General features: G+C 36.9%; 1 protein-coding gene across 6 annotated transcripts in view; it reads right to left on the minus strand.

Annotated features, from left to right (window-relative positions):
* PEX5L (peroxisomal biogenesis factor 5 like) overlaps positions 1-26,017 on the minus strand; it is a 242,060-nt gene extending 216,043 nt beyond the window's left edge. For all 6 annotated transcript variants that reach the window (XM_003256510.4, XM_003256512.4, XM_003256511.4 and 3 more), the window contains exon 1: positions 25,540-26,017. In XM_003256510.4, the coding sequence (XP_003256558.1) occupies positions 25,540-25,560 (21 nt within the window). In that variant the 5' untranslated portion in view covers positions 25,561-26,017. The remainder of the gene's footprint in view (positions 1-25,539) is intronic.
* Positions 26,018-27,207: the final 1,190 nt, after the last annotated feature.

Consider the following 27,207-nt stretch of genomic DNA (forward strand, 5'->3'; position numbering starts at 1 on the left):
GGTCCTCCACTTATTCGCAGGTTAATTGAGATGTAAGTGTAAGAGTACCTCACACACGGCCCAGATAGTGAAAGACTACAACCATCCACACCACTTTCCCTTCCTTTCTATAAAATCTCTATGAATTACATGAAACTAAATATACCTTGAAAAATATCCTTAGTGATCTTTACCCAAAAGCAAGGTTAGCTCTCAATTACAGTGTATTATTGAAATCCAAATCATAAGTCTAACAATTTTCTGGGAGATGAAACTTCAGAACCAAAGTTGCATTAGAAGTTCCTTCATATCTTTTTGTTGCTAAGAGAAAAGCTTCTAGGCATTAAACGACGACTTAGCTATTCAGAGCAGGTGGCTTCACTATCTTCAAATGTGTTAAATTACACTAATTACCAAAAAGGGCAGTGCAAGCCACTGTATATTGTAAGAAAACAGTAGCATGCTCCTCTGGAAAAGAAGACTGAGAAGATGCCTGTGACTTACAGTTACTAAGGTACTTGATCATTCAGAAGTTGCCAAGTATTTTACTAATGTAACCTTATCCGTCTTCTCCATCTTATACCATTATAGAAAAAATTTAAAAATGTGGAAAAAAGGAGCATTTTTAGTAGGTCTTTGTGATAATTTGCTTAAGTGACTGTAAATAAACCAGAATCTCTAATTTTGAATAAAAATGAGATACAGTTTGCTAATGCAGTCTTCTACCCCCATAACTGAACTGTGAGTTTCAATTAGATAGTGAGCTATCCCTCACTCCCTCTTTCATCCCTTCCTCCTGCTCCCTTCCCTTTTTATCCTTTTCAAAGAAATGACAACAGACCACATTTAAAGGGCTATATTTTAAACTCAAAAAGACTGAAAAGAGCAAGAGTTTTTCAAAGGCAGAAAGCAACCAGGCACTGAACTTGGAAAGAAGAACGACCATGAACACAGCTTCTTAGCACTGGCTATCTGAGATGAAGCCATAAAATTCAGTATCCAACTTGGCAGCTGGTATTCTTACAGAAATAAAACAATCTTGCCCCTTAATTTGATTTTTTCCTCTTATCATCTCACGGCAATTTGTCTAGTAAAAGGGAAACGTGTGGCCTAAAATAACTTAATCCTTAAATGGATTTATATTATCGTAATTCCATCTGCCCCAGGTTTGGTAAATAGCCCATCACACAGTAGTGATACAATCTCTAATCAGGCTTTTAGAAACTACTCTGAGACGAACAGTGAAGAAAAGGGTTCCTAATTTAATTTATTTGTAAATCTTATGATAATAGACAGATATTTTGCCTTATCTATATGTTAATGCTGTCTGTCAACCATGATCTATTTAGGGTTATTTGAAGACTAGCATAAAACAATATTGATTTAAGCAGAGCATTTTTGTATTCTTGCTTTTTATGGGAAAGAGGCAAATAACCCTCCCTCTTCCCATCTTACCAAAGCAAAATGATAACAGAGATTTTATTTTTAAAAAAAGGAAAGAAACAAACAGGTAGGTTTTGTTTTGGAGTCAGTGCAATTTAAACCCATTGTCTTCTTTAGAAGAATTACATGATTATGGCACTCAGCAAGGAGAATTGATGTAAAAATATTGACCCTGGTCTAGGTACTACAAAAAAGAGTTAAACTTAATAAGGCAAGTATGTAAGGTAATAGATAAAGGATTGCAATAACAACAAGAAAATATAAAAGTGAATGATACTTATTTTATGAAATATACAAGAGAATAATAAATTCCAGTATATGAAATATATAGCATACATTTGAAGAATAAATTAAATTACCTACAATAATCCATTTTTAACACCTATATCTTATTAGGTTGTCGACCTAATAGTAAATCTTTTCTAATTTTATATGATCAAACTATTATTTGGGATGCAGAGTTAATTAAAAAAATACATCTCTGAATCACACTGAAAAAAATCAAGTATTCATAACATGGAGCTAAAAAGAATAAAATTATATTCACAATTATGTTACAAAGTGATTTTTTAAAAAAATTATTCAGCACTCTTCCGTAAGAAACTGCAATGGTCCTCAATTGAGCTTTCTGTAGTTTTGGTAGCAGTATTTCTTTCTGGATTGAATTCATTTTAGGAAAAATGATCAGTTTTGCTCTCTTGAGTAAATCAGCATTTACGTTTATAAAATTGAACATGCACAGATTATTTTATACAAGTACAAAACTATAAACAATTGGTTCTTAATAATATGCCACAGCAATGTATTATCCATGACACATTTAGTAATGTTAAAGCATTAAGTGCAACACATATAAGTCTTCATGTGTGTGCACACAAGTGTATGTTTAAAATTCTCAATACTTTATTTTTCTCATACCCAGATTAGGTCTCAGTAAATCAAAATGATGGCAAAGAATATATCTGGGCAACAACAATATACAAGTTTACCATGCTTAAAATTCTTACTTTTCTTACAAAATAAAACACATTCCTTAAACCAGTGCTTGAATCTTTATCATTTAAATACTTATTTTATATAATATTTGGATCACTTGTGACTAAGGGCTCCATAGTCACAAGTGATCCAAATTAGTTGTGACTCTACCTGATGTCTTCAACTATGGCTTGGAACTACAAAACATTTCTTTAGAATTGATGGCATTGCCAGAGAGGATTGAAGTTTGTATCTGATATGCTTAGTAGAATGCCTGGTATATGTAAGCATTCGAGACAATTTAGCTATTGCAATTACTATTCAAACAATAGGGATAAACTGTAATTTGTATTTCATAGTTCCCTGAGGGTATTCACCTCCACTTGTAGAAAGAATACAGGAAAAACAACTGGAAGAAAATATTAATAATGATTGTATTATGAATGATTTTTAACTTTTCTACCTTTCTATTTGTCCAAATTTTCTACAAGGAATGCGTGTGACTTTCATAATAAAAAATCAAATTTTAATTTTTTAATTGCCCTTTAAATTTTGTTGAACCTCTTTAGCGTGTCTGTTTGTCATATTCCATTGCAAACTGCAATAACTACAAGTATGGACTGAAGGCATTGAGAAGCCTTGGCACCATTGGGTGGGAAAGGGAGTAATGCATCCATGCTCATGCCCTTGAAGCGTATGAAAGCAGAATGAAAATTAATGAAACGTGTATTATGTTTTCTGTGTCACGTCACTAGTTTCTCTCAGAAAATTATTAGTTGAGGAAGGAACTATCCTTCTGAATTCTGTGCTTCAATTAAGGGACAATGTCTAATGCACATCACCTTAATACCAAGAAGAGATTAAAGAATGCAGACACAGGAGATCGAGACCATCCTGGCTAACACGGTGAAACCCCGTCTCTACTAAAAATACAAAAAATTAGCCAGGCGTCGTGGTGGGCGCCTGGAGTCCCAGCTACTCGGGAGGCTGAGGCAGGAGAATGGCGTGAACCCGGGAGGCGGAGCTTGCAGCGAGCCAAGACCGCGCCCCTGCACTCCAGCCTGGGCGACAGAGCGAGACTCTGACTCAAAAAAAAAAAAAAAAAAGAATGCAGACACAAAACTCCCAGATTACAGGAAAGTAGGGGCTATTACTTTCATTAAAACTTTAAAGATAAGCTTAGAGTTTTAGTCTCTATAAAGCATGTCTAAAGTTTAAATCTGGAAAATTGTTTGGAAAAACAAAATAAACCACAGAAAGTAGTGTGGCTTAAAAGAAGCTAAACTTTTAAGTCATATGAAAACAGCTTTAAAATTCATTACAAAAAGTGTGTGTTCTATTTTATATGTATAATACTACTGGAAAAAAAATAAGGCAAGTCTCTTTCCACTAAATTCTTTTTCTTTTTTTCTAGTAGAGGAACAAAAAAAACCCAGAAATAAACCCCGAAATCTGAATTGGGATTATTATGGTGATTTTGATCTTGCAATTGCAGCTATTTCACTAAAGGCTTTTATTGCATCCTTGCACTGTACTTACCATAAGATGCTTGCCACATGTAAACATCAGTACCTATTTCCGTTATTGTAGAACCATTTTATTCAGCACTGACATAGAGCATAAATATGAATAAGGTATATTCTTTTCAAGCAAGAAATGTGAGAGGTAAACACAAATAGCGATAACATACTTGTAAAAGTGCTCTGAAAAAGAAACAGATGAATTGCTTTGGGGATTACCGGCAGAAAGGGCTCTGTCTCATTCCTTAGCAGAGCCTTAGAGAAATGTTTTGCTGGAAGATGAGTTGGCTCTGTAAAGCCCTTGAGGACAGGAACCACACCTCATTTCATCTTTGTATCCCTTCCTGCTAACATTTGATGAATGCTTAAAACACATTTTTTTAATAATATTGTATACAAGGGAGTTGACTCTGGAGCCAAATTTTCTGGTTCAAATCCTATCTCTGCCAAGTTAGTGAATGAGCTACCAAATTTTAATTATATTTTATAGAAAACGTGTTTTCTCCAAAACGAGGTGTGTGTGTGTTTTAATTCTAATGTCATGCTCTTAGTACAACAGAAGAAAAATGTTTCCTATTGGGGATTCCATTCATGGTAGAAACATCCATAATTGTCTTATGTGGTGAGAGACTCTTTAAAATTATCATCACTGTGTATTATTAAAAACTAAAACAAAGCAGTATCCCTGATGTCTAATTATAGTGAATTGTTCCTTAGTGTTTTCATGGACTTCTGGGAATTCACAAAATAAACAAACTAAGAGGATGGCCATGGTTATTCATGAACTAGAATTTCAGAGTTGGAGGGGGCCTCAGACCATTCTATATATTAATCTCCGCACTATTGGTAAGGAAGCCAAGCTATAGAGAAGACTTAAGTCAGAAGAATGAAGGGCAATGATAGAAGAGAATTGAAACTAATTTTCTTGACTTTGGTCTTGATACATAGGAGGTAATTCATAGAATATAATAATATATAACATATAATATATATTTAATATAATATATTATATATAACGTATAATAAATGAACAAAAGTGTAAAAGTAGAATGAATAATCAACACGTGAAATTATGAAAAGGCATAATGGGATATTTGGGTGTAAACTACAGAGACAGAGAAATAATGGCTGATAGTGATTTAGGTCACAACAAGTGAGCATGACTGATTTGGGGAAAAAACATTCTTTTCCACAAAGAGAAGTCAGTGCTGTAACACCACCACCACCACCAACAACACTCAATATCTTATCTTTCTGTTTTTAATTCTATCCTTAATTTTATTCTAATGCGTTAATCTTATCTCCAGAAAAATGTGGCTAGGTCATACCATGCAGAAGGATGACTTTGATCAATGATTAGATCATAGTACTTAAAGTTTTATTAAATCTTTACTGCTATATCTAATGTTTAAGTTAGCCTCCTATTAATTGGATGTTGGCTCAGTGCTATGAAATATTTTTATATATCTATCTCTCTATATATGTGAATGTTTAAAATCATGCCCTTGTCTTTAAGAAATTTCTAATTTAAAATAGATGAGATTCACAAGGTACTAATATAGTTCGCCTATCTCTGCAACTGACCCTTAATTTGGTTGTTTAATTTGTCCTTGAATATACCTGGTTCAGTTATCATGCAGGAATGAACAATACAGAAAATTCTTGCTGGTTTTTATCGCAGAAGAAGTAGACATGTACCAGCAGTGCAGCTGGAGCCAGAGGGGCTCCAGAGGTGACAGTGCTCTCAATAAATGCCTGACCTTGACCTTCACCCATGAAGTGAGTGATGCTGAACTTCCAAGGACTCAGACAGGGTTGCTGATGGATTTTATCACCTTTCTGATGTAAATCTATACTTAGTTGTAAAGTGTTATTCTTAAATGTTCCTACTTATTAATTTAGCTGATTTACTTGCATTTATATTTGAACATTTTTTACAAATGTAAATAGCTTTCCATTTATGCTCTTGATCATTTGCTTTGTTAATAAACATACTTAATTCCACAGGAATCCTAAAGAACAGAGCATTATAGATTCATGAATCCAAATATTTAATTTCATATTTTATTGCTAACTTTTTATGTAAAAAGAGTGAGTAATGTTAATTAACACATCATATTTATTTATGAAGTTATATTTTCATGATGAAATTTTATACTAGATTAACATCTATACAAGATTTTCTCTAGTGGGCAAATTGCTGTGTCATGATAAAATAAAAAAAGATCTGTTTACAGATTTGAGTCTAAATTTTGGTCTAAAGGAAATCTGGAGAACCACTACGCCACCATATTTTTGACTTATGAATAGCTTGAAATGGCTGTTTACCAAACTTAAATGTTTACACATCCCCAGACGGAAATATCTTTTATGATTTTCTCTCTGCTGTTTTGGGAAAGGGACATTTTCCTCACATAACATCTAGGTTTTGAAATAACACTGGAAAAAAGAATATATGGATTACAGATTCAAGCCCCAGGATGCCTTTGCAAGTTTCTCTCTCTTTATACATTCCTAAAATGTATTTTAAAGCCATTATCAATGTGAACTATGTGAAAAGTTGCCATTTTTAATAGAGATTTTAAAAACCATTCTATTTGATTGGGGACTATCTTTCAATATTTAATTCAAAACACTATACATATGACCCATTAATTTAGTCTCAAACTGAGTGTGTACTTCTGTCACTCATGTACAACTGGGCCATATTTTCAAATTCCCATTTTCCATATACTTTATATATAATTATATTTCCTTATAAAAATTCTTTATTTCTTTATTTTATTTAAATCTGATCTTCCTACATAAGTTTGATTGTGTCTTTTCAGCTAACTTTTAAGTTCCCAAATGAGAGGGAATATCATAAAGCTTTGTTTCTGTAAGAAGATAAGATGCTAAAAAATATTTGATAACGAATGAATGAATAAGTATTTACTTCTGTAAACATGACTTGGATAAGCACTTCTGAGAAAAGGTTGAGGTTCAGAGAAAGGAATCAAGATTCAAAATAAAGAAAAATTAAGATGAAGAATGAGGACTCAGGGTAGGTGGATATCAGATACGCTGAAGAGATCTATTTCTTATTCTGCTCTGTGTTTCTCAGATTTTATTTTAGCACCCACAGTTTGGAAATCAGATAAGCTTTCCTGGGAGTATAGCCAAAAGGCAAAGTGGATTTCAGCAATTTCTATTTATTATGGTTGTACAGTGTGTCAGGAACTGAATGGAACATATACGTTACATTAGAACATCCTTTCCCACCAAAGGTAGTGTTCTGGTTCGTCATCTATTAATATATACCATATACCTTATATGAACAAAAGTAAAACATATGTTGTTTCATATAATATTTTTATACATATATATTATGTCACGATTAGTTTTATATTTGCAATTTTTACATCATTTGGTAGGTCTGTGTTAACCTTTCTATTGAATGGGCTGGAACCATTTTAGCCAGTGAATATCTTATGTAAGAATATTCTAAAAGAAATAACACACAATGCAACATAGTCTTGCTTTACCACTAATTAGTTGATGACAAGTAACTAACAATCGGTGCCTTGGTTGGTGATATGGCCAGTCCTTCTGACTTGACAATGTGGTTATGAATATAAACTATGTTATAAATGAAAACATATTTTTTGAAGTGAAAATCATGTTAAAGATAGTGTCAATATTTATGGCTGTGCAAGTCATTTCCAAACTTGCCTTTCATTTTGTTTGTTTTTAGAGAGCAGAAGAGCTTCTGTTGGCCTGGGAACCTTGTTCATTCTAATAGGAGAGTGGGTGCTGCTCTGAAATGAAAAATGAAACACACGAATTTGCAGAAAGCTTGAGGTAAACAATTAGACAGCTCACACGAAGCCTTTCACCCAGGCCTGCCTGTCTTACTGGGTGACATCCAGTTGCTATGCTTCTCAAAGGGCTCCCCCTGCCTCTGAGATGGCTCTCTAAGGTTGTTGCAGATTCGATTTGTTCAAGTTGTCTGTCTTTTTGTTGTTGTTGTTGTTTGTTTGTTTGTTAAAATCCAGAACAGCAAGGCTAGAGTTTTTGGGCCACTCTATTAAAGGCATCATAGAGCCACAGAAATCAGTACAATCAACTTTATTTCACAATCAGGTGTGAATGATCAATATGTAGAAATCAATTTCTTCTAGCTCTGTGTATTGGTGTCTATTTTAATTGTGTGCATAAAGGAGTAGAACATGAGAAGGAAGTGTGCCAAACAATCTTTTCCATTGCTCAGTAGGGTAACATCTTATAGGCTGTGTTTAGGGCCATGGAAAAGATGATAAAGGTTAGTTTGAGGCCATATAGGGTCACAGTTGGAAATAAAGTCAAAAATTTGAACTCCAGGTCTCTGGGATTTTAGGTTTCTCTGTAGACTGTAATTCACTCATATAGCTGTGCTTACTTAAAGAATGCATATATAAATGCATAAATGTTCCTCCCAGTCAACCAACTTTTTCTGATCTCCAGTAAATCAATATTTGCCAAGAACTTTCACTGCCCCAAGGTATTAAATTTGCTAACATTCTATAAAAGTGTGCTCCTGGCTCTGGTTGGAATTTTAGCCTCTGGTTTCCACTTCTGACTTATGAGGATACCTCATTTTAAATGTGCAAACAGGCAATTTCAGTGACTTAAGGTAGAAGCATACCTTGAGGTTCTAGTTTCCCATTTTTATTTATCATCATATTTCGTCCTTCAATTCTCTCTAAATGGGTATACCAAAGGCAATTCACAATTCTGCGTCTAATATAACTGTCAATGAAAATATTTGTATTTCCTTGGGACTCAGGAAATCAGAGAGATGAAAGGAAATAGAAATACTTCCCACTGCAACTAACTTATTCCATTAATTAGTTTGAGGGTATAATTTCCATACGATCATCTTATTGTAGAATTTTAAATGATAGGAAGTAGTGGTCTCTGTTTTAATGAGATAATCTTTATCAACTGGATAATATCCCCCCTCAATAATATAAGGACATTTCTAAAGCAGAGAATCCAGTATTAAAACTTGGCAACAAATCTGTGAGTGATCTTATTGACAAGAGTCAGAAATCAATTAGGCTTCTTAATGAATTAATGCACATTTCAAATTTCAAATTTGATATGGTCAGAGAGATTAAGAAACTTGTCCAAGGTCATATAGGTAGGAATTGCTATAACTTGGATTAACAGCTCATCACAAATTTCCCCCATGTCTTAAAAACCAGAAGAAAAATATGAAAATAATCTTCTCAGTCAAATAACGCCATGATATTCATTTCACTTACAATTATATAATCCGTGGGGATAAATAACAGATGATTATCATTTCATATAATGAGCAAATCATGCAATTAATTGATAAAATAAAAATTTAAGCCAATACAATAAAATATTACAACTAAGTAGAAAAAGTAGAATAAATACAACATTCGTCTATTTTATCGTACAGTTAGATCAACAGCTTCTCCCCTATATTTTATATATATCTTACATATAACATTTATACACATGATAAACTCTAGATACTATTTAAATTGCTTTTTTATTACATTAAGTACTATCTCAAAATGTTAATTTATTAAATTTTAGTTTAGAATAATAAAATTATTTTACTGAGGAAAGCTTCAGATTCTACCTACTCCTTTTGTGATGTGAACGAGAAAACTGAAACCCACAGAGATAAAGTGATGTTTCTCAAGTCATATACTAGTTAGAGCAGAAACAGGCCTGGGATTAAAGTGTTTTGCCTGTTGGATTATATTCTTTCTTTGGTTCTTCACACTTGCCTTAAAAAAAAATCAGACAGGAATTTGAATGCATTACTCAAGAATAGTTGATTTTTAAAGGGAATAGTTCATTTTCATAATAATTTAATTTCATCTTCAAAGATGTCAGATAAAATGCTTAATCTATACTAGTCTATGGGACTCTTCAGAAGTTTAAATCAAACCAAGCAGACTAATTAAGGCTAATTAAAAGATGAATTCGTTCAACAATCCTTTATTTAATCCAACATGTATTGCTTACCCACCATGAGTAGGCTCTGTGCTAGGTACCAGAGTTGAAAAGATGAACAAGATACAGCCAAGAGAACCACCCACCAAGAAGTAGGGTAAGGGGAGCTGAGACAGAGTTCTTCACAGGCTCAGGGTGCTATGAGAACATGAGGAAGGCATCTAACCCAGCCCTGGAGGTTTACGGAAGACTCCTTGTAGGAAGTGATACCTTCGACTGGATTTTGAAGGATAAGCAAGGATTGGTCAGGTAGGTGAGAATGTGGGTGACCCGGTCAGAGAGAACATCACTAGAGAAGGCCAGAGGCATGGAGGCACAAGTCCAATTTGGGGACATGTCAAAATCTAGTAAGGTTAGAGTTAGGAGTTCTTATGAGGACATTGTAGATGAGAAAACAGCAAAGTAGGGCTTATAAGTCATATGTTATTGTGGAGGCCACTGTTTTTCATACTTCAGTGTGCATTAAATTCAACTGTGGAATCAGAGTCCCAGGCCTCGTTCTCAGGGAGCCTTATTCAACAGGGCTGCAGTGGGGTCCAAGAATCTACATTTCTAACGAGCATTCTAGACAATGATTCTAAAGTGATTGCACTTGGAAACACTATTATAGATGATGATTAACATGAAAGGACTTCAAATAAAAGGATGATATGAGAGAGGAGCGGATGACTTCCAGGTTTCTGACTTACGTAATTGAGTGTGGGGTTGCTATTAGACAATCCAGAAAAATAGGGGAAGAGGTAGGCCTTACAGAAGTTGGTACAGTTGGTGGTGGTGACAGTGAGTCCATATTTGAACATGTTGACTTTGAGTTGGAACAGGTAGAGGTAGTTAGTTAGTGAGACTGGTGTTAAGCTGGGGAGATGTAACTGGTTTGTAGACAAATATTGAGGATGAGCATAGATGCCAGATTATGTCTTTGGCTTAGTTACTTTAATATTTCTTTATCTGTTTAAGCATTTATTAAAACACCAGAATTATGTGCAGTATGAGCCACAGGTAAAATAACAATATTGGACAAATGAGGCACAAAAACACATGTACTTTAGCTCTTAAAATAGAAGATGGGAGTAATGCTTCCTTGATATAACACAGAACATTTAATTTCTACTATTTATTGATTCTGAAACCAGAATATAATCACATGAATGTGCTAGAAGTTGATTTCTAAAATATTATTTTAACAAAATCAGCTATGAAAGAAAACATGATTTTTATTTTGGTATTTTAATTTTATATTGAACAATTTGATCAATGCTATCACACTCCGATTTTTATAATGTTACTTCTTAGTCCTTCCACACTCCTAAATTAATTGAAAGTTTAAAATTAATTTTAAGACATTAGGGAACAAATGTTCCATTTAAAATAGATATTTTAATATGAATTGAGATTAGTAAAATAAGAGCTGTGCATATTTCCTCCACAATAATTTTGATCCTGCCATTTAGAAGTAGTTTCCTTTCAACAAAGCTGGTATTTTCTCTCCCTGCATAAATTGATGTCTAAGATCATAAGAAATCAAGAGAACTCCCTCAAATAAATAGCAACGGATTTTTCTCAAGTAAAGACTTGTATTTAAAAGAGGGGTTAATTTAAAGGAGGTTAAAACATTACAGTAATACATGAAACACTTGGTTAACTACCTTATTAATGTTGAATGTTTTACAATAGCAAAGTACAAAATAAAACATAAAAATATTTAGGTAGGTAATAGAATTTTGAGCGGGGATATTTTGGCTTGGTTTATACATACAATCAAGATAATATTGAGGTTCTTGAAAAGTGTCTCCAGACTGGGCTTCTGAGCTCTGGTTAATCCCATAGCCTCAATATTATTCTGGCCTTCTGGGCATTTCTGATTCTAGAGGGGATTTCTGCATAAAAGATGGGTGTTTTGTAGCTGTTCTGTACTCCACTAAGCTAGTGCACCCCATCCTACACAAAGGTGCTCTCAGAGTATTACATGTATAAATGTTACAGGTGTCAAGTGCAGAGTATTGGTAAAGCTATATGGATTTGACATCTGTTTTGAGTAAGTGGTAGAAAGAATGCATCAGTGATTTCTACCCTCCAAGGCCACTGCAATGTTCCAGAAAACTTGCAAAATCCTTTTATCCCCTGTTAGTTGAGTCATTTTGCAGCGGCTGAGGTACCGACATAGAGATATGGCCTGAATTTGCTATGCAGGCGCAAGCAATAGAGTAAAAAACAGAAGACCCAGATTCTACTCCTCAGTCCCCAACTGATTTGACAAGGAAGTTTGGGGGAGGTGGTCAAACCTGTATGCTGCATTCTCTTTATCAGCATGACAGAGATAAAATATCTATCTTTTGCCAACCTCACTGAGGCACTCTAAAGATTAACCTTTACGAACATCTCACTCCCACAAAAAGTGACTATTGTAGCAGAGATATCAGCATTATATCACAAACAAGAACCTCCTATATCAGGGATAGCTTTACAGGAAAATGTCTTATTTGCAGAATGAGGAGACATACGGCAGCACGCTCCCAAACAGCATGTCCTCTGAAGAATTAGGAGAGGCTGATCTTTGGCTTTGTAAGAAATATCAAGCATCTCGATGTTAGCAAAATTTTAAAATGTATTTTCCATTATATGGTTAGTAGTAAACTGGGGGAATCGGCCCTGACCAAGCACTCACATATGTATTGTATCACTAATTACAGGCCTGATAATAATAGAATCCTAGAGCTGGAAGGAAAGCCAGTAATCCTTTAAAGAGACCATCTTCTATAAAAGCCTTAGCAAACACATCCAATTTGTGTTTGAATATATTTGGTAAAGTAGAGCTAACTTATTCACCTTTCACCACTCATCTCCACACACACACACACACACACACACACACACACACACAGAGAGAGAGAGAGAGAGAGAGAGAGAGAGAGAGAGAGACAGACTAGCTCCTTGGTAGAGGAGACCCCCTTCAGAGCCATACCTATGGCTGTGCATATTGGCTGTGCAAAGATGTCTGGATGAGGGGGCACTATTCAGGTCTGAAATCCAACCCTCTACCTCACATACCAAGTGTGTGCCTGGGTGTGGGATTGTGTCCTCCAGGAAAAAACAGTCTTTGTATATTTGGTTCACCCAGAAAGGGTACATTTTTATTATTTGCACAAAGGTAGTACATGTCACTGGCACTGGTATTTCTTGTCTCCTTTTAGAAAGACCTCTGTGTTGACATGTGATTTTTGAATCTTTTTAGCCTGTAACTGAATGGGAAGAATCACTCCTCCGTATTTCAGGCTCACATGTAAGAGTAACAGTGCCCGGCACTTTGGGAGGGCGAGGCGGGTGGATCACGAGGTCAGGAGATTGAGACCATCCTGGCTAACACTGTGAAACCCCATCTCTACTAAAAAAAAAAAAAAAATACAAAAAATTAGCCAGGCGTAGTGGCGGGCGCCTGTAGTCCCAGATTCTCAGGCGGCTGAGGCAGGAGAATGGCATGAACCCAGGAGGCGGAGCTTGCAGTGAGCTGAGATTGCGCCACTGCACTCCAGCCTGGGAGATGGAGCGAGACTCCATCTCAAAAAAAAAAAAAAAAGAGTAACTGTGTGAGATATAATAAGATCCCATGGTTCAGATAGGTGCACGAAATAGACAAGTCCACTGGATGACCATTGTGAGTACAGCTCCTTCCTTGGATCTGATGTGAAAAGCTGCATGTGTGTGTGTGTGAGAGAGAGAGAGAGCTCACATGTGCATGCATGTGTAACTGGGGAGGTCAGGGCTGGGGGTGTAAGCAACCCTTACAACAGGGTATAAGCAAATGACAGCCTCCGACAGCAGTTCCAACATCATAACGTTCTGTTGTAGTCTCAGTTGTCTCAGGGGTGTGTGTGTTAGCATTATCATCAAAACTGTTGTTGACAACCAGCTGAAGTGGTGAGGAGGTGTCTAGAACTTTCGAGGGATGGCTTCTAATTCCACATGACCTTGGCTGGTTAGAGATACAGTTAGAAACCACTAGAAGAATCTATTATATTTCTAAGTCTGCAGCCCCAGATTGTCCTCCAGATTTAAAGAGGTTGAACCCATTAAACTGCGTAGACCGCTTTGACAGTGGAGTATTGGTTAATTACAGTGGCAATCTAATTATAAGGTTTATAAGGTTTCCCTGTAATTGATTTCATTTCAAGTGTGTAGAAACTTCACTTGAAGTTTGCTTCCACAGCTCATGGGAATAGACCAGATCCTGAGGCTGTGCGTATCTTAGCAATAGGGAGACCATCCCAACTGCACTTTGGAGTCCTTACTCAAGACAGTAAGGACTCTTCTGAGTATTTCACACATTCATTCACTCATTCATTCATTTAATCATCAAGTCATCTATTCATTCAATAAGTACTACATAAAGAGTATATACTTTGCACTACTAGTCTCCAAGAATACAAAGATGTGTTGGATATAGTCACTGCCACAGATGAGCTTACAAGAAGTTGGAGAGACTGACAAAAATAAATAATTAAAGCTATATGTTAATTATGGTATTGTATTATCAATGCATATAAGCTGCTAGAGAAGCATCAAGAAAAACATCCTTAATTCTGCATTGTTGGGAGAGGGGTGGTGGTGCAGAGCAGCACTCACTGAGGGGGTAACATTTGAAGGGAATAGTGACGGATGAGTAAACATTCAGAGCATATGTAAGGCAAGGAATTGAGGATGAGGAAATAAAAAAAATCTAGAACTGTGAGAAAACAAGAAAAGTAAGCATCTGCCACTATTGTGAACAACAGGTATAACAGGTACGCTGTGGCTAAACTCTTTATTCCACAGATAATATGTGAGAAACATTTTGGTAGCTCTATAAAAACATAAGAGCTAGTACAATTGATAAATTATTTTATTCTAAGACCCTTATACCTTCATTTTCTCATCTAGTCCTTACGAAGTCATCATAACATTTGGGTACTTTTCTTATCTCCCTGTGACAGGTGAGGAAAGTGGGGGTTAGGGAGGATAAGTTCCAGCAAAATCACTTCACTAAGTGGTGAAGCCATGGTTTGAACTTGGGGCTGTTACGCTGGAGCAGAAGCTCTTAAGCACCATGTTTTGTTCCCTCTTCAAATGTGAGGAATTATTAAGCGATGTATGATGAATGTCATCAAAAGCCTTTCAGCATTCTTTCCTTTTTTTTTTTCATTTTGGGAATAGGCAATTAATTGAAGAAAACTGAGCCATCAAGACCTAGCCCTCAGTTTCCTCACATGTGAAATGACCAGGTTGTGCTATGTGAACTCTAAAGACCTTTATACCTCCAAGATTCCATTTTAGTTTAATTTTTCCTCAAGCTTAAGAAGACTTTCTTTTTGTCTTACATAAATCTCCCTAAAGGGTTATGTAAGAGACTATATATCAATATTAATGACTCAAATGCACAGGGCATCTTGATTGTCATCACCCTTTGGATGAATATCAAACATGAATGTGCCCAATATTTTACATTAAATTCCCGCACATGGAGGAAAAAGATGTTCTTATCACTAAGGTACATGATATGTATTTTAATTCCCTAATTAATTACTAAACTCTTTATATGGCTCTTTCTAATATCTCAAAAAGAAGAGGAGTGAGCAGTAGATGGACATTGATCAATGATAGAGGAACCATTCTGCTCTTCTCTGCTACATGATTTAATAAGCCAATATAAGCTAGTTCTACCATATTCTCTTAGAGTCCTGTCTCTAATGGCAGGTAGTACTAAATAAACGCAGGCTTAAAGAGAATTATTTCCTTTCAACTCTTATCTCTCAAGCCAGGCTGGACTCTAGTCAATCAAGATAGAGACCAAAGTGTCTATTTTACATTCAAGCAATATCTGGACATGTTACGGTGGACATCCACTTAAAAAATCTTCCCCAAATCTAAACTCTCTTTCCACATCTGGGAAATTGCCCACACTCTCAGTCTTAGTGAAAAGCCAATATGCACTTTTACAGACTATCTTGGAGCCCCAGTATGAAGCGTGGCTCAGCTCCACCAATCGGCCATATTTGCCCTCCATTTTGAAATAGGATTTTGGACACAGACAAGTAGCCATGGTAGAGAGTCCATCCTGGCAGTAAGGGCAGCCACTGAAGCTCTAACATGGGGTTTCTGTGGGCAGCAGCAGCAGCAGGGTAGTGGCAGAACCAGTGTCTCAGGCCTGCTGAGTCAGGGTGCAAGCTCTGCTGTTCTTTGTACTGTGAAGGCAGCAGTGGGGTCCACACTGACCTGTTCAGGGCTTGACCTGGGCTCTGCCCCTGCCTGTTCCCCGGACCCTTCACCCCTAGCCTAGATCTAGAAGTCTGCTAGTGCCCCAATGTACTTTTTTTCCAACACATTATTTATTTTGAAATAGTCTCTCAAGCTTACAGAAAAATTACAAAAAGAGTACAATGGACTCCCATATACCATTTCCCCAGATTTAGTAGTTTTTAATATTTTGCTATATTGCTTTATCGTTATCTTTCATTCCTTCTCCCTCCCTCTCTATGTATATATACACACACATACATATACATAAGATTATTAAATATACACACCATGCTTTTTATCACTTCATACAGTATGTGTATGTCCTATGAATAAGGATTTTTTTTAACATAGCCACAGTATAGTCATCCAATTCAAAAATGTAAAAACAAAAATAATACTGATCAAAAGTCCACATTCGAGTTCTGGTAAACAGTGTGTGCCAAGGGTGTCCTTACAGCAATTTTCTTCCTAGCCCAAGATCCAGTCTAGGATTATATATTGCATTTAGTTGTCATATCTCTTTGATCTCCTTTTAATTTGTAACAGCTTCTCAGCTTTTTCTCGTTTTTCATGACATTAATATTTTGGAAAAACACAATCTGCTTATTTTATAGAGTAGCCTTTATTTTGGGTTTGTCTGTTTTCTCATAATTAGACTCAGGTTGTGCATTTTTGCCATGATTATTACCTGAGTGACGCTGTCTCTTTTTCAGAGCATCATATCCAGAGGCACATGCTCCATCTGTCCATTATTGGTGATGTTGATTTTGATGACTTAGTTAAGGTGTTATCCAATTTAGCCATTGAAAAGTTCCTTTTTTTCTTTTGTAATTTATGGATGACATTTCAATGCTATGTAAATACCTTGTTCCCATACTGCTTTCCTCCTCAGATTTAACATCCATTGATCATTCTTATTTGAGTCACTGTTTACTCTGGTGATTGCAAAATGGTAATTTTTAAATCTTCATCATTCTTTCTATGCTTATTCAAATGGCCAGTCTAGTCAGTCCAAGGAGAAACAGTGGTGAACACCTTTAGAACAAGAAATGTTCTAAATTTCTAATTCAATTTTTCAGGGCACTTTATTTCACTTGTAAAACATACTTATAGGCCATATTTTCTTCCATTGTTAGCCAAATGACTGCTAAAGCAACATATAAAATATCAAATAGTTATACTACAACTGAAAAGCAGAAAAATATCAATTTTAATGACTACATGCCAAACACCTAGATATTTGGAAACTGTTAGTGGTTTATTGTAATATTTATTTTCATGTTGATTTTTGAATGTAATAAGTCTTAAAATAGAGAATTATGGTGTAATGAAAATAATATATCAGGGTAAGGCAGATTTCACTTCAGCACTAGCTCTGTTAACTAACCAGTGTGGGACTTTCTGAGCAAGTCTTTTAACTTTTCTGGGCCTCAGTTTCCCCATCTGTGAGATGAGATGGTTGAAGAAAACTTTTTCAAAGGTTTTTTAAACAAAGGATTCTACAACCTCAAATTGAACATTAGCACAATCATTGGAGACATAAGGAACTGTTAACCTAGAATATTTTAATCAACACATTTAGATTTAAGATTATTTTGGTATAAAGACCAAATACCTGTGAAATAACTCTCAAGTGATTTATAGAATAGAAACATCAGAACAATTTATAGAACAATTTAATATAAAGAAGCTAATGCAGTTTTAGGCTGTCTGAATAGTTATCTTTCCCAAGTGGTAGATAATCTCGCAGTGGTTGGAATTCACTTGGTCACATCTCTAGCAGTGTGTCTTGTTTGGAGGGCCATATTTTCATGGAGCCTTTAAAATATCAGAAATATCATTATGAGAAATGATTGAGTGCACTGTTTATCTTGGAGGAGAAAAGATTTAAGGGGATAGGGACATAACAGTTCTCTAAACAAATAGTTTGTTTTGTTATTTTTTAGTAGAGACGGGGTTTCACCATGTTGACCAGGCTGGTCTCAAACTCCAGACCTCAGGTGATCTGCCTGACTCAGCCTCCCAAAGTGCTGGGATTACAGGCATGAGCCACCTCTGTTTGTTTGTTCTCCAAACAAACAAATTGTTTAGAGAACTATTATGTCCCCACTCCCTTAAAATAAATTACAAATAAATAAAACTATTTATTTATTTATTTGTAAATATAACAAATAAATGTGTTAGGTGAAGCATCATAAGTTTGTTGTGCATTTTTCCAGAAGGAAAAACTACAACAAATTGGCTGGTCGTTATGGAGTCAATATAATGAAGACATTTTTATTCAAGTAGAGTTGTGATAGCTGCTCTTTCCAGCTCCTCTTTCAGGGACTTCATCTTGTCTCTGTGATGTCAGAAAGCTACCTAGGAATTAAGCTTTCTGCTAGGGTCTCAGCTCAATAGATCACACATGGTTTTTATACCTACAGTTTTCTCAGACCTGTGCTTCTCAAATGTTAATGTGCATACAAATCACTGGGTTTCTTGAAAAAAATCAGTTCCTGATTCAGTAGGTCTGGAGTTGGACCTGAGATCCTGCATTTCCAATAAGCTCCCATGTATCTCATGTGTACATAATCCCCTGCCGAATCGAATGTTATATCCCTACATGATCAGCAGATCACTGAGGATGGGCATGCATGTTACAGTTAACACACATGTGAAGGGAGGTGAAGGGGTGCCTTGCAGCTCTAGCAGGTTCATTTGCTCATGGTGTTTTAATTTTTCTTCTTTCTTACTTTCTTAAGGAGCTTCCATATTTTCTGACCTTTTACTGTTTCTGATCACTTTTCATGATAGTACTCTGTCATATGCCCACCCAAATACTGACAAACAGGGAATATTTTCCCAGGAAATGTTGGATTTTGCTGGCCATTACTTCAGTTGACTACAACCATTTTGATAGGGACACAAACTCACATATACCTAGTGTGTGGGTCTTTCCCATGGTGCTTTTCACTGGGTTTCTCTACAAGGCATAATGTCTTGGAATAGGGGCCTATGTGTGCACAGTGTCACTGTGATCTGCTCACCCATATCTCTCCCTTCACCCTACACCTCTTCCATCTCCAAGAGGGCACCTTGCCAAACTGGGTGCTATATGAGGTACATTCTTATTGTCTCCACCTTGAGGAAACTTTTCACCTTACCCTAATTTAACACCAGTTTTAACCCTCAAGGCTGTATAGAACAATGTCATCCCTTTCCTAAATAGCCAGCCCTTCAAATACTTATATAGAGTCATCATGGTCTCCTTGAGTCTTTATTTTCCCAGCCAAATATCCCCAGTTCTTTCAATCATTATTCATATGACATGGTTATGAATTCTTCTACCATACCAGTTGCTTTAAGAACCATATGATTTTTAAGAGGGTGTGTGGGAGTGGGGATTTTGTGACTCCCTAGGTAGATTTCTGGCATCACAACAACACCATTCTTCTCCTGGAATTTCCATGATTCATAGATCACCATATGGCATTCTGTTTGGGGAAAATAACTTGCTACATCAAGTCTCACTTGCAGGGTTTATCTGGTTTTCCAGAGGTATGTGCACATGAGTAGAAACTTTGGGGAGTTGAGCATGCACCTGAAATTCAAACTATTTCACTTGGGTCAGGTTAACCCCATTTTGGAGCTGCTGGCAGGAATTTTTGTCTTTTTTTTTTAATGAAATGGCAAAAACAGCCTCTTCCTGTCTAAATGAGCTTATTATTTTTCATCTGTGCTATTTCTAACAGTGGTGTCTAAAAAACAATCCAAAAGTTTGATCCATTTAGTGAAATCTTACATGGAGTAGGATAATGGATATTTATCTAATGGGGTTTTAATAAAAGAAATAGTATATTGGTTACTAACTAGTAAGAATCAGTCAGCATGACATAAGATAACATTGGCAGTGTGTGGTATTATTACACCTTCAGCAATTCTCTTGATAGTTAATGGAGTATTAACTATCTTCCTGTTTATACTCTATAATACAGTAATATATAAGCTATAATAATTTTTCTGAGCAGACTGGGAAAGAAAGTCTCTCATTTGGTATCCCTACTAAAGGGGATGGTATAGGTGAGGTGAGGTAGAAGTGGATGAGGTGGGGGATAATGAAAAGGTCACTGAAAGAAACATAACCCCCACTTCACAGCACTCTGGCCTTGGATCCATGCAATAGTTCAAGATGATTTGTGTTTTATATGTTCTGAATTATAAAAAGATGAAAAATGTTTCAGGAACTTGGTAACTAGTTTTCTCTGTCAGCATATTTGAAATTATATTTTTAGATGTCCCAAACATTCAGATTGGATTTAGGTCTCTTAATAAGGACACACTAGGCTGGGGTTTACCTTTACATTTAGTGTTAGAATTGCACACTGGTTATCCTATAAATGTATCAAGAAGGTAATTTCAAAATATAAAACCTTTTAACAGCTTTAGCTTATGTTGGAAACATGTGATCTCAATGAAAAGTGTAAAAAAGCAGAGTCTGCCAGATGTTTTGACTACATGGTGCATCACATCTTAATGTTTCCAGGATTGGCAGTGGTAATACTAGAGATTCAAAATTGTAGAGTTAACAAGTTGTGTTTTAACCTTTTCTTATTCTTTACTTTAAAAAGTGTTTTATAATAAAAACATTTATATGCTGAAATTTTTACTTTCAAACACATGTTTTTAGGAGGAATATTTATAAACCACAAATAAAATCTATAAAGACTGTATTGTGTTTCTTATAGTAAGTAGATAAACTGTTGGCCAGTATGGCTGGGGAATGAGATTTTCAGATTAATCAAGTATTCTGCTAATGCATACCACAACTATTATAACTTTCAAGTGTTAAAAGCTCAACACTACATCCATACCAAACATGATTTGCATGTGAATATACAGGAAAACACTTCAGAATCTTGCTGGAGCTTGTGTCATAATTTTGAGCAACAGCTTAAATGTACATGAATTTGCTTCAATAGGGTTCTAGTTAATATTTCATCATACTTATGCTCATCATTACTTATAAGATGACATTTGAGGAAGAAGACCAGGTGCCACTTGAACTGGGAATAGAAAAGGGGGAGAGGAAGGCAGCAGCGACCACTGACCAAAACAACACAACAAACCCCAGCATTGCTCACTCTCCTGAAAATGCCACCCTCGCTCCAACTCCAAACTAAGCTCAAAGATTCGCCTCTGAAAATGTGTGTATGTGTGTGTGTGCGTGGAGGTGGTTTATTGCTGTTAGTCATATCTTTGCTAGCAGTTAATGCCTTAGCAAAGGGTTAAGAAAGAAATAACACAGGATAGAAAAGGGTTAGCTGGGAGCTGTGGTTCATGCCTGTAATCCTAGCACTGTGGGAGACCAAGGCGCGTGGGTCGCCTCAACTCAGGAGTTTGAGACCAGCCTGGACAACATGGCGAAACCCCGTCTCTACAAAATATACAAAAATTATCTGGGCACGGTAGCGTGCACCTGTAGTCCCAGCTACTTGGGAGACTGAGGTGGGAGAATTGCTTGAGCCAGGGAGGCATAGCAAGCAGTGAGCCGAGAATGGGCCACTGTACTCTACCCTGGGCGACAGAGCAAGACCCTGTCTCAAGAATAAAAAAAGGTGGTACCAGGAGGGGAAAAAGTGGATCTGTTAGAGAGGTGGAAGTACCCATGATAAATATCATCTGCTTTACAGTTTTGCTGAGGGCCTCAATTATGATAACCTACTGTTCAGGGTATTGAAAACAACATTCTACAGTCTTACCTTCAATTGGTTTCTTATGCGTGTTGTTTCTAGTTTCTAGTGAACCTAAATAAATCCCCAGGGGCGAGATCTAATGTACTAACATAACTTATATTACCTAAGCTATTCCCCTTTGTGAAGATTTTAAGAAAAATCTTAAGTCATATAGAAAAACAAATGCAAAACTCCCCTGGGGGAAAACAAATGGCTACTTTTTGAGCTGTTAATAGTCTTAGAATTTTTGTCATTTAAATTTTCCTTAGTTTATGTCTTGTGAAGCTAGAGGGTGTGGAATGATTCCCCAGATGGCTTGAATAAGTCAGAAAGTCTGCTTTGAATGCCTATAATAAAGATCAGTTACAATTACAAATAGATTTTTTGTTTGATTGCCCTCTGAAATAACTTTCTTTTATTAAAAAACCCCCATTACTGTGGATTCTTCAATAACAATTCAAAAAATCTTAGTAGAAAATTGAAAGTATATTTCTCTGTATTTATACCACCCCAGAAAAAAAAAACAGCTAGGTTAAGAAAATATTGAGAGACATGTAATAATTTGCTTTAACTGGAAATGTTAACTCAAATGCATATAGGCAAATAATCACCTCAGCCCTGAACAGACAGAGGTATTGGTGGAATTAAGACCACAGGCCCTCTATGAGCAACAGAGTTTTGTCAGGACCGATGCTAAAGTATATTCAATCATCATCAGTGCCCTTGGTCAAAAGAAAAAAATAAGTAAATCTAAAACAGTCACCAAAGAAGCAACCTTTGCTTCATTTACTGGGGTGACTAACTCCCCTTGGAAATAACTGGTAAGGCAGCTGGATAAAAACATAGCTGCAGGACCCTGCTCCTAAGAAATATACCTGTGGCTTTTACTATGAAACCAAGAAATATCTGTTACTCTATGCTCTATCTGTAATAGATGCCAACTTTTATTTTCTAATGAACTAGCAGAGCAAACCAAATGTGTGTTTTTAAAAGTCTGTGGTTTCTAAAATGAATTCAGATTCTACCATAAACCAGATGAATTAGCCATATGTATGAGAATTAATAGACTTTATTTGCAAAATCATGAAGCTGCAAAAACAAAGGCACCACAGGAGTTTTAAATTAGACTATTTTTAAGTCTTCCTGAGAACACCTGCCCCTACTTCAAACTGCTAATTTACAAAGCACTTTATTTTAAAGTCTCTTGGATACAGAAAAGAGAAGAATTAGAATGCATAGCAAATGATTGCAAACATTTCTGTTTCGCTCTTGTTTTAAGGTATCAGTCAAGTAACATTATGTTTCAAATAAACTCCAAAGCTGGCAGAAATGTTAGTAAATCTGCTTATCCCTGGTCCACTTTACCAAATATGGATTCAGATTTTAATTATACACATTTTGGAGTGTTTGGAATATGTTTCTTCTTATCTGTGATTAGAGTCAGGTACACACAGGAAGATGATAGTATCTCTGATAAGGAAACGTTATTTAATCTAGTATACCAACGCAATAGAAATTTTTCTACAGGCTAAATAATATTCTTCGGGGAAGAGATATGAGTTTAAAATGTAAGCCAAAAAGTATATTATAAATCAATCTGTAATAGGTTTTTTTTGTTGGGGGGAGCAGATGCCCATTCAGATAATCATACTATTGAATAACTACTAAACGTACCTACTAAGGCCTCGGAAGTTTTACGTTTAACATTAATGGTTAATAGTAAGTAGGAAAAAAGTATTATGCTCTGAAATTTTGGTGGATGTATTGATTACAGTCTTTATTTAGTAATGTTTTAATTTAAGCTTGGCAGCAAAGATTTGTGAGTTTTACTGCAAGTCATCATATTTGCTGTTACAGCAGTGCACAAGCAAAAGACATTAAGTTGAGAGAATATGCAGAGTCTTATATTTTGTTTATTCTTTCTAAGTGAAATTAAACCCTCAGACATTGTTCTAGGCAACTCAAGTTTCAATAACATTCTCCTTTGAGATATTGAGAGAACTGAGTTAAAATTGTTTTTGGGTGCATGAATTTACCATATTGTTGCTTCGATTCTTCATTCACAGTAACATATTTTTTAAGCAACAAAACAATACTGTGCAAAGTTTTTGTTAATTTCCCCTTAGTGGTCAATTGTCAGTTTTATGTAAATGAACAATTTTTTGAGGGTTGACTCTACTAAAATCTTCCTGTTTTACCCTTGTGAAGAAACTGTTTAAAAAACAGATAATATATAAAATTGTAATTATCATTCTTGGGTGAAGATGAAGCATAAAACCATAGTAATAATTCTTTGTTAATTTTTTCAGCAGTCATTGTTTGAATTCTTCTTTGTTACTAAACTTTTCAATTGGTGTAGCTTTTATAAGAAACATGCAGATCACATTGATCATATATAATATTTAAAAATATACTTCATTCACTAATTTTTGTCTATCAAATGTGATATGATTACATTAATAATTTTCAAAACGGATGATGTTAGTCATATGGGAAATCTTTTGGAATTCTGGCACTATATATTGAGAATTCTTATAAAAATTGAGACTATGATGAATTATTGTGTTTTATTTAAAAATGGATTATAGTCCAAAAGAATTTCCATAAGATATGGAAATTAAATCTGGGTAGTACTAAGTCATAAATGTAACAACATATTTATCTATTTCCAATTGCTCTAAAAGACACAGAAGCAAAATCCTCAGTATTCATAAATGTTACACACCAGGATAAAGGCATCACACATAATGATTGTATTTGACCACCTTTGGAATGGAAAGGAAGCCCAAACATCAAACCTGATGACTAAACCATTTAGGTGCAATAAAGAGTCCAGTTCATACTTTAGAAAGCTGAGTTAGTATTTTATTTTTCTCTCAAAGCATATATCTGCCTTTATAAGAAAGAACCAACCGTATGAATGAGAACTGGAGTCAAGGTTAAAGTAATCTTGCCCAAGAGAGTAGAGTGTTTGCATCGGAAAGAAGCAGCGGCTCAGCTCAGATGAACATTAATAACAACCGGAGGCAGCACCTCCCCTGAAAAACATTAGAGCTCCTTGGACATGTGTTTGAAATTCATCCTCCCAAGTCATCCTGTGACTATTGGAGTAGATGGCAATGTCCCATAAGGTGAAGGGGGAAAATACAGTATAAATAGTTTTTTAAATATAACACTTTAAAAAATGAAACGAAAGTGACAGAGTGTTCTAAGTCAAGCAACCTTTTCAGACGGTAAAGGAAAAGCTTTGTCTTTCCTATTATTGTTTGCCCTTCAGTTGACATACATGCTGAGATGCATCAATAGGATTACAACGGAAACACGGTCATCTCCAGGGTTTTCTCTGTTTCGATTCCTTGATCCTGTTTAAAGAAACAGGCTCAGGGAATGCACAGAAAACAAACTTCCCCAGTCGAAGTTCTGAGGTCTTCCCTCCCCTTCTCCCACCCTCGGAAACCGGTCTAGTTTTCCTGGCAGCACCGGACAGAAATGTCACGGTCATGTTGCATCACTTCACTTGTTGAGTTGTGCAAAGGCAGCACTTAACCATAGAAACTTAGTGAACCGCCTTGCTCTTAAATTAGCCCCCAAGAATTCTCTCCAGCCCTATAGAAATGTCTTACCTGCATGTGTCCCTGGTACATTCTGCTTCGGTTTCTTCAGGGCTCCCTGAGGCCACCGGATGCTTTTCCCCCGTGCTTACTTGCCCACCAAAAGAGGGGAGAAGGTGGGTGCACAGCGGGTTCTCAGAGGGTGCTCCTGAGCCCCCTGGAGCTCCGGGTACTCGGCCGGCCGGCGGCCACTCGGCAGCGCTGCGGGCTGCCGGGAACTGTTCTCCGCTCGGGGTGCTGAAAGCGGACGCGGGAGAGCGCGCAGAGAAGGCGAGGAGCCGGGTCGGCCACGCTCTCCTGCAGGCGCGGGTCCTGCTCGCGGGGCGTCTCTAGAACTCACTCCTTCTTCGCCGAACTCTTTCTCGCTTCCTGCCAGGTTGCCTCATGTCTCTCTCACTCTCTGAGCTGCGAACCCCCTCCTCCCAGCCCTGACGTGAGCGCCTACACCAGCCGCCGCCGCAGCTGCCGAGCGGGGCGCGCGCCGTCCTCCCGGCCGCGTGCCTGCCGAGAGGCCGCGGGGCTGGGCACGCGCGCGCGTTCCCAGGGGCCTGGGAGCGGCCCGAGGGCGGCCCCGGGCGGTGCGCGCTCCCCGAGCGCGTCCTCGGGGCCGCGCGCGCGCGGCGGCAAGGCGAGGTGCCGGCGGGCGGTGGTCGCGCTGGTGTAAAATGCCTGCAGCTCGGCGTTCAGGTGCGGCGTCGGCGGGCAGGGCGATACTAGCGGAGGGGATGGCCGGCCGGAAGAAAGGCGGGAAGACATGCATCGTCTCTCCGGGGGCCATCCACCGCGACTGAGCCTGTTATTCTACAGACATTATAGGCTGAGTGCGGGGGTTGCCGAAGAGTTTACTTCGGTTCTGATTCAGCTCTCGAAAGTTACCTCCGTATCACCCGTTAAATAAAGACTCCCCGCTCCCCTCATCCCCAGTTCATCGCCGAGCATTCTATTTAAAACGGCAAACCCTAGTCCCTAAGGATCTGGCATGCTTTATTTTTTTCCCTAGCACGTAACATCACCTAACATCCTTTATATTTTCCATATTTATTTTATGTATTGTCTGTCTCTCCCTCTGTACAATGCTATTTCCATGAGATCAGGGACTTTTTTTAGGGGGGTGGAGTGTTGCACTTGGTTTTGCACGGGTGTGCACAGTAAGATATTTAGTACTTCCTGACACATGGCAGGCACACAATAAATATTTGTTGAATGAATAGACCTTTACTACTATACACTTACACACACATATACACATATATGAAGAGTGCATTTAAATATGTCTCAAGTTGAGACTGGGTAGTTTGATGTGTCTACACAATAAATGTTCATATATACACACACACCACGGGGTGGTGTGTACTGTGATTACCTAATTTTGTTGGTAAAAACATCTCCAATTCTACAGGCCCCTCATATTATGTACAGCATGATATCCCCAAAATATTGCATATAGCATAATATGCTTTTTATAAAGTTTAAAAAATCCCTAGAAATGTCAATGTGTATTCATATATTCATATACAACAACATAAAAAGGAAAGCAGTGGAACAATGAATATAGTGTTCAGAATGTTGGTGACCCTGGGTGAGGGGAGGCAGGGAAAGAGATGGGGAAGCATTTCACTTGAAGGTTAGATATTAATGTGTTAGCTTCTATGCTGGGTAGTGATTCATAGGACATCTAAT

This window comes from Nomascus leucogenys, chromosome 11 (genome assembly GCF_006542625.1).
Source record: "Nomascus leucogenys isolate Asia chromosome 11, Asia_NLE_v1, whole genome shotgun sequence".
NCBI lineage: Eukaryota > Metazoa > Chordata > Mammalia > Primates > Hylobatidae > Nomascus > Nomascus leucogenys.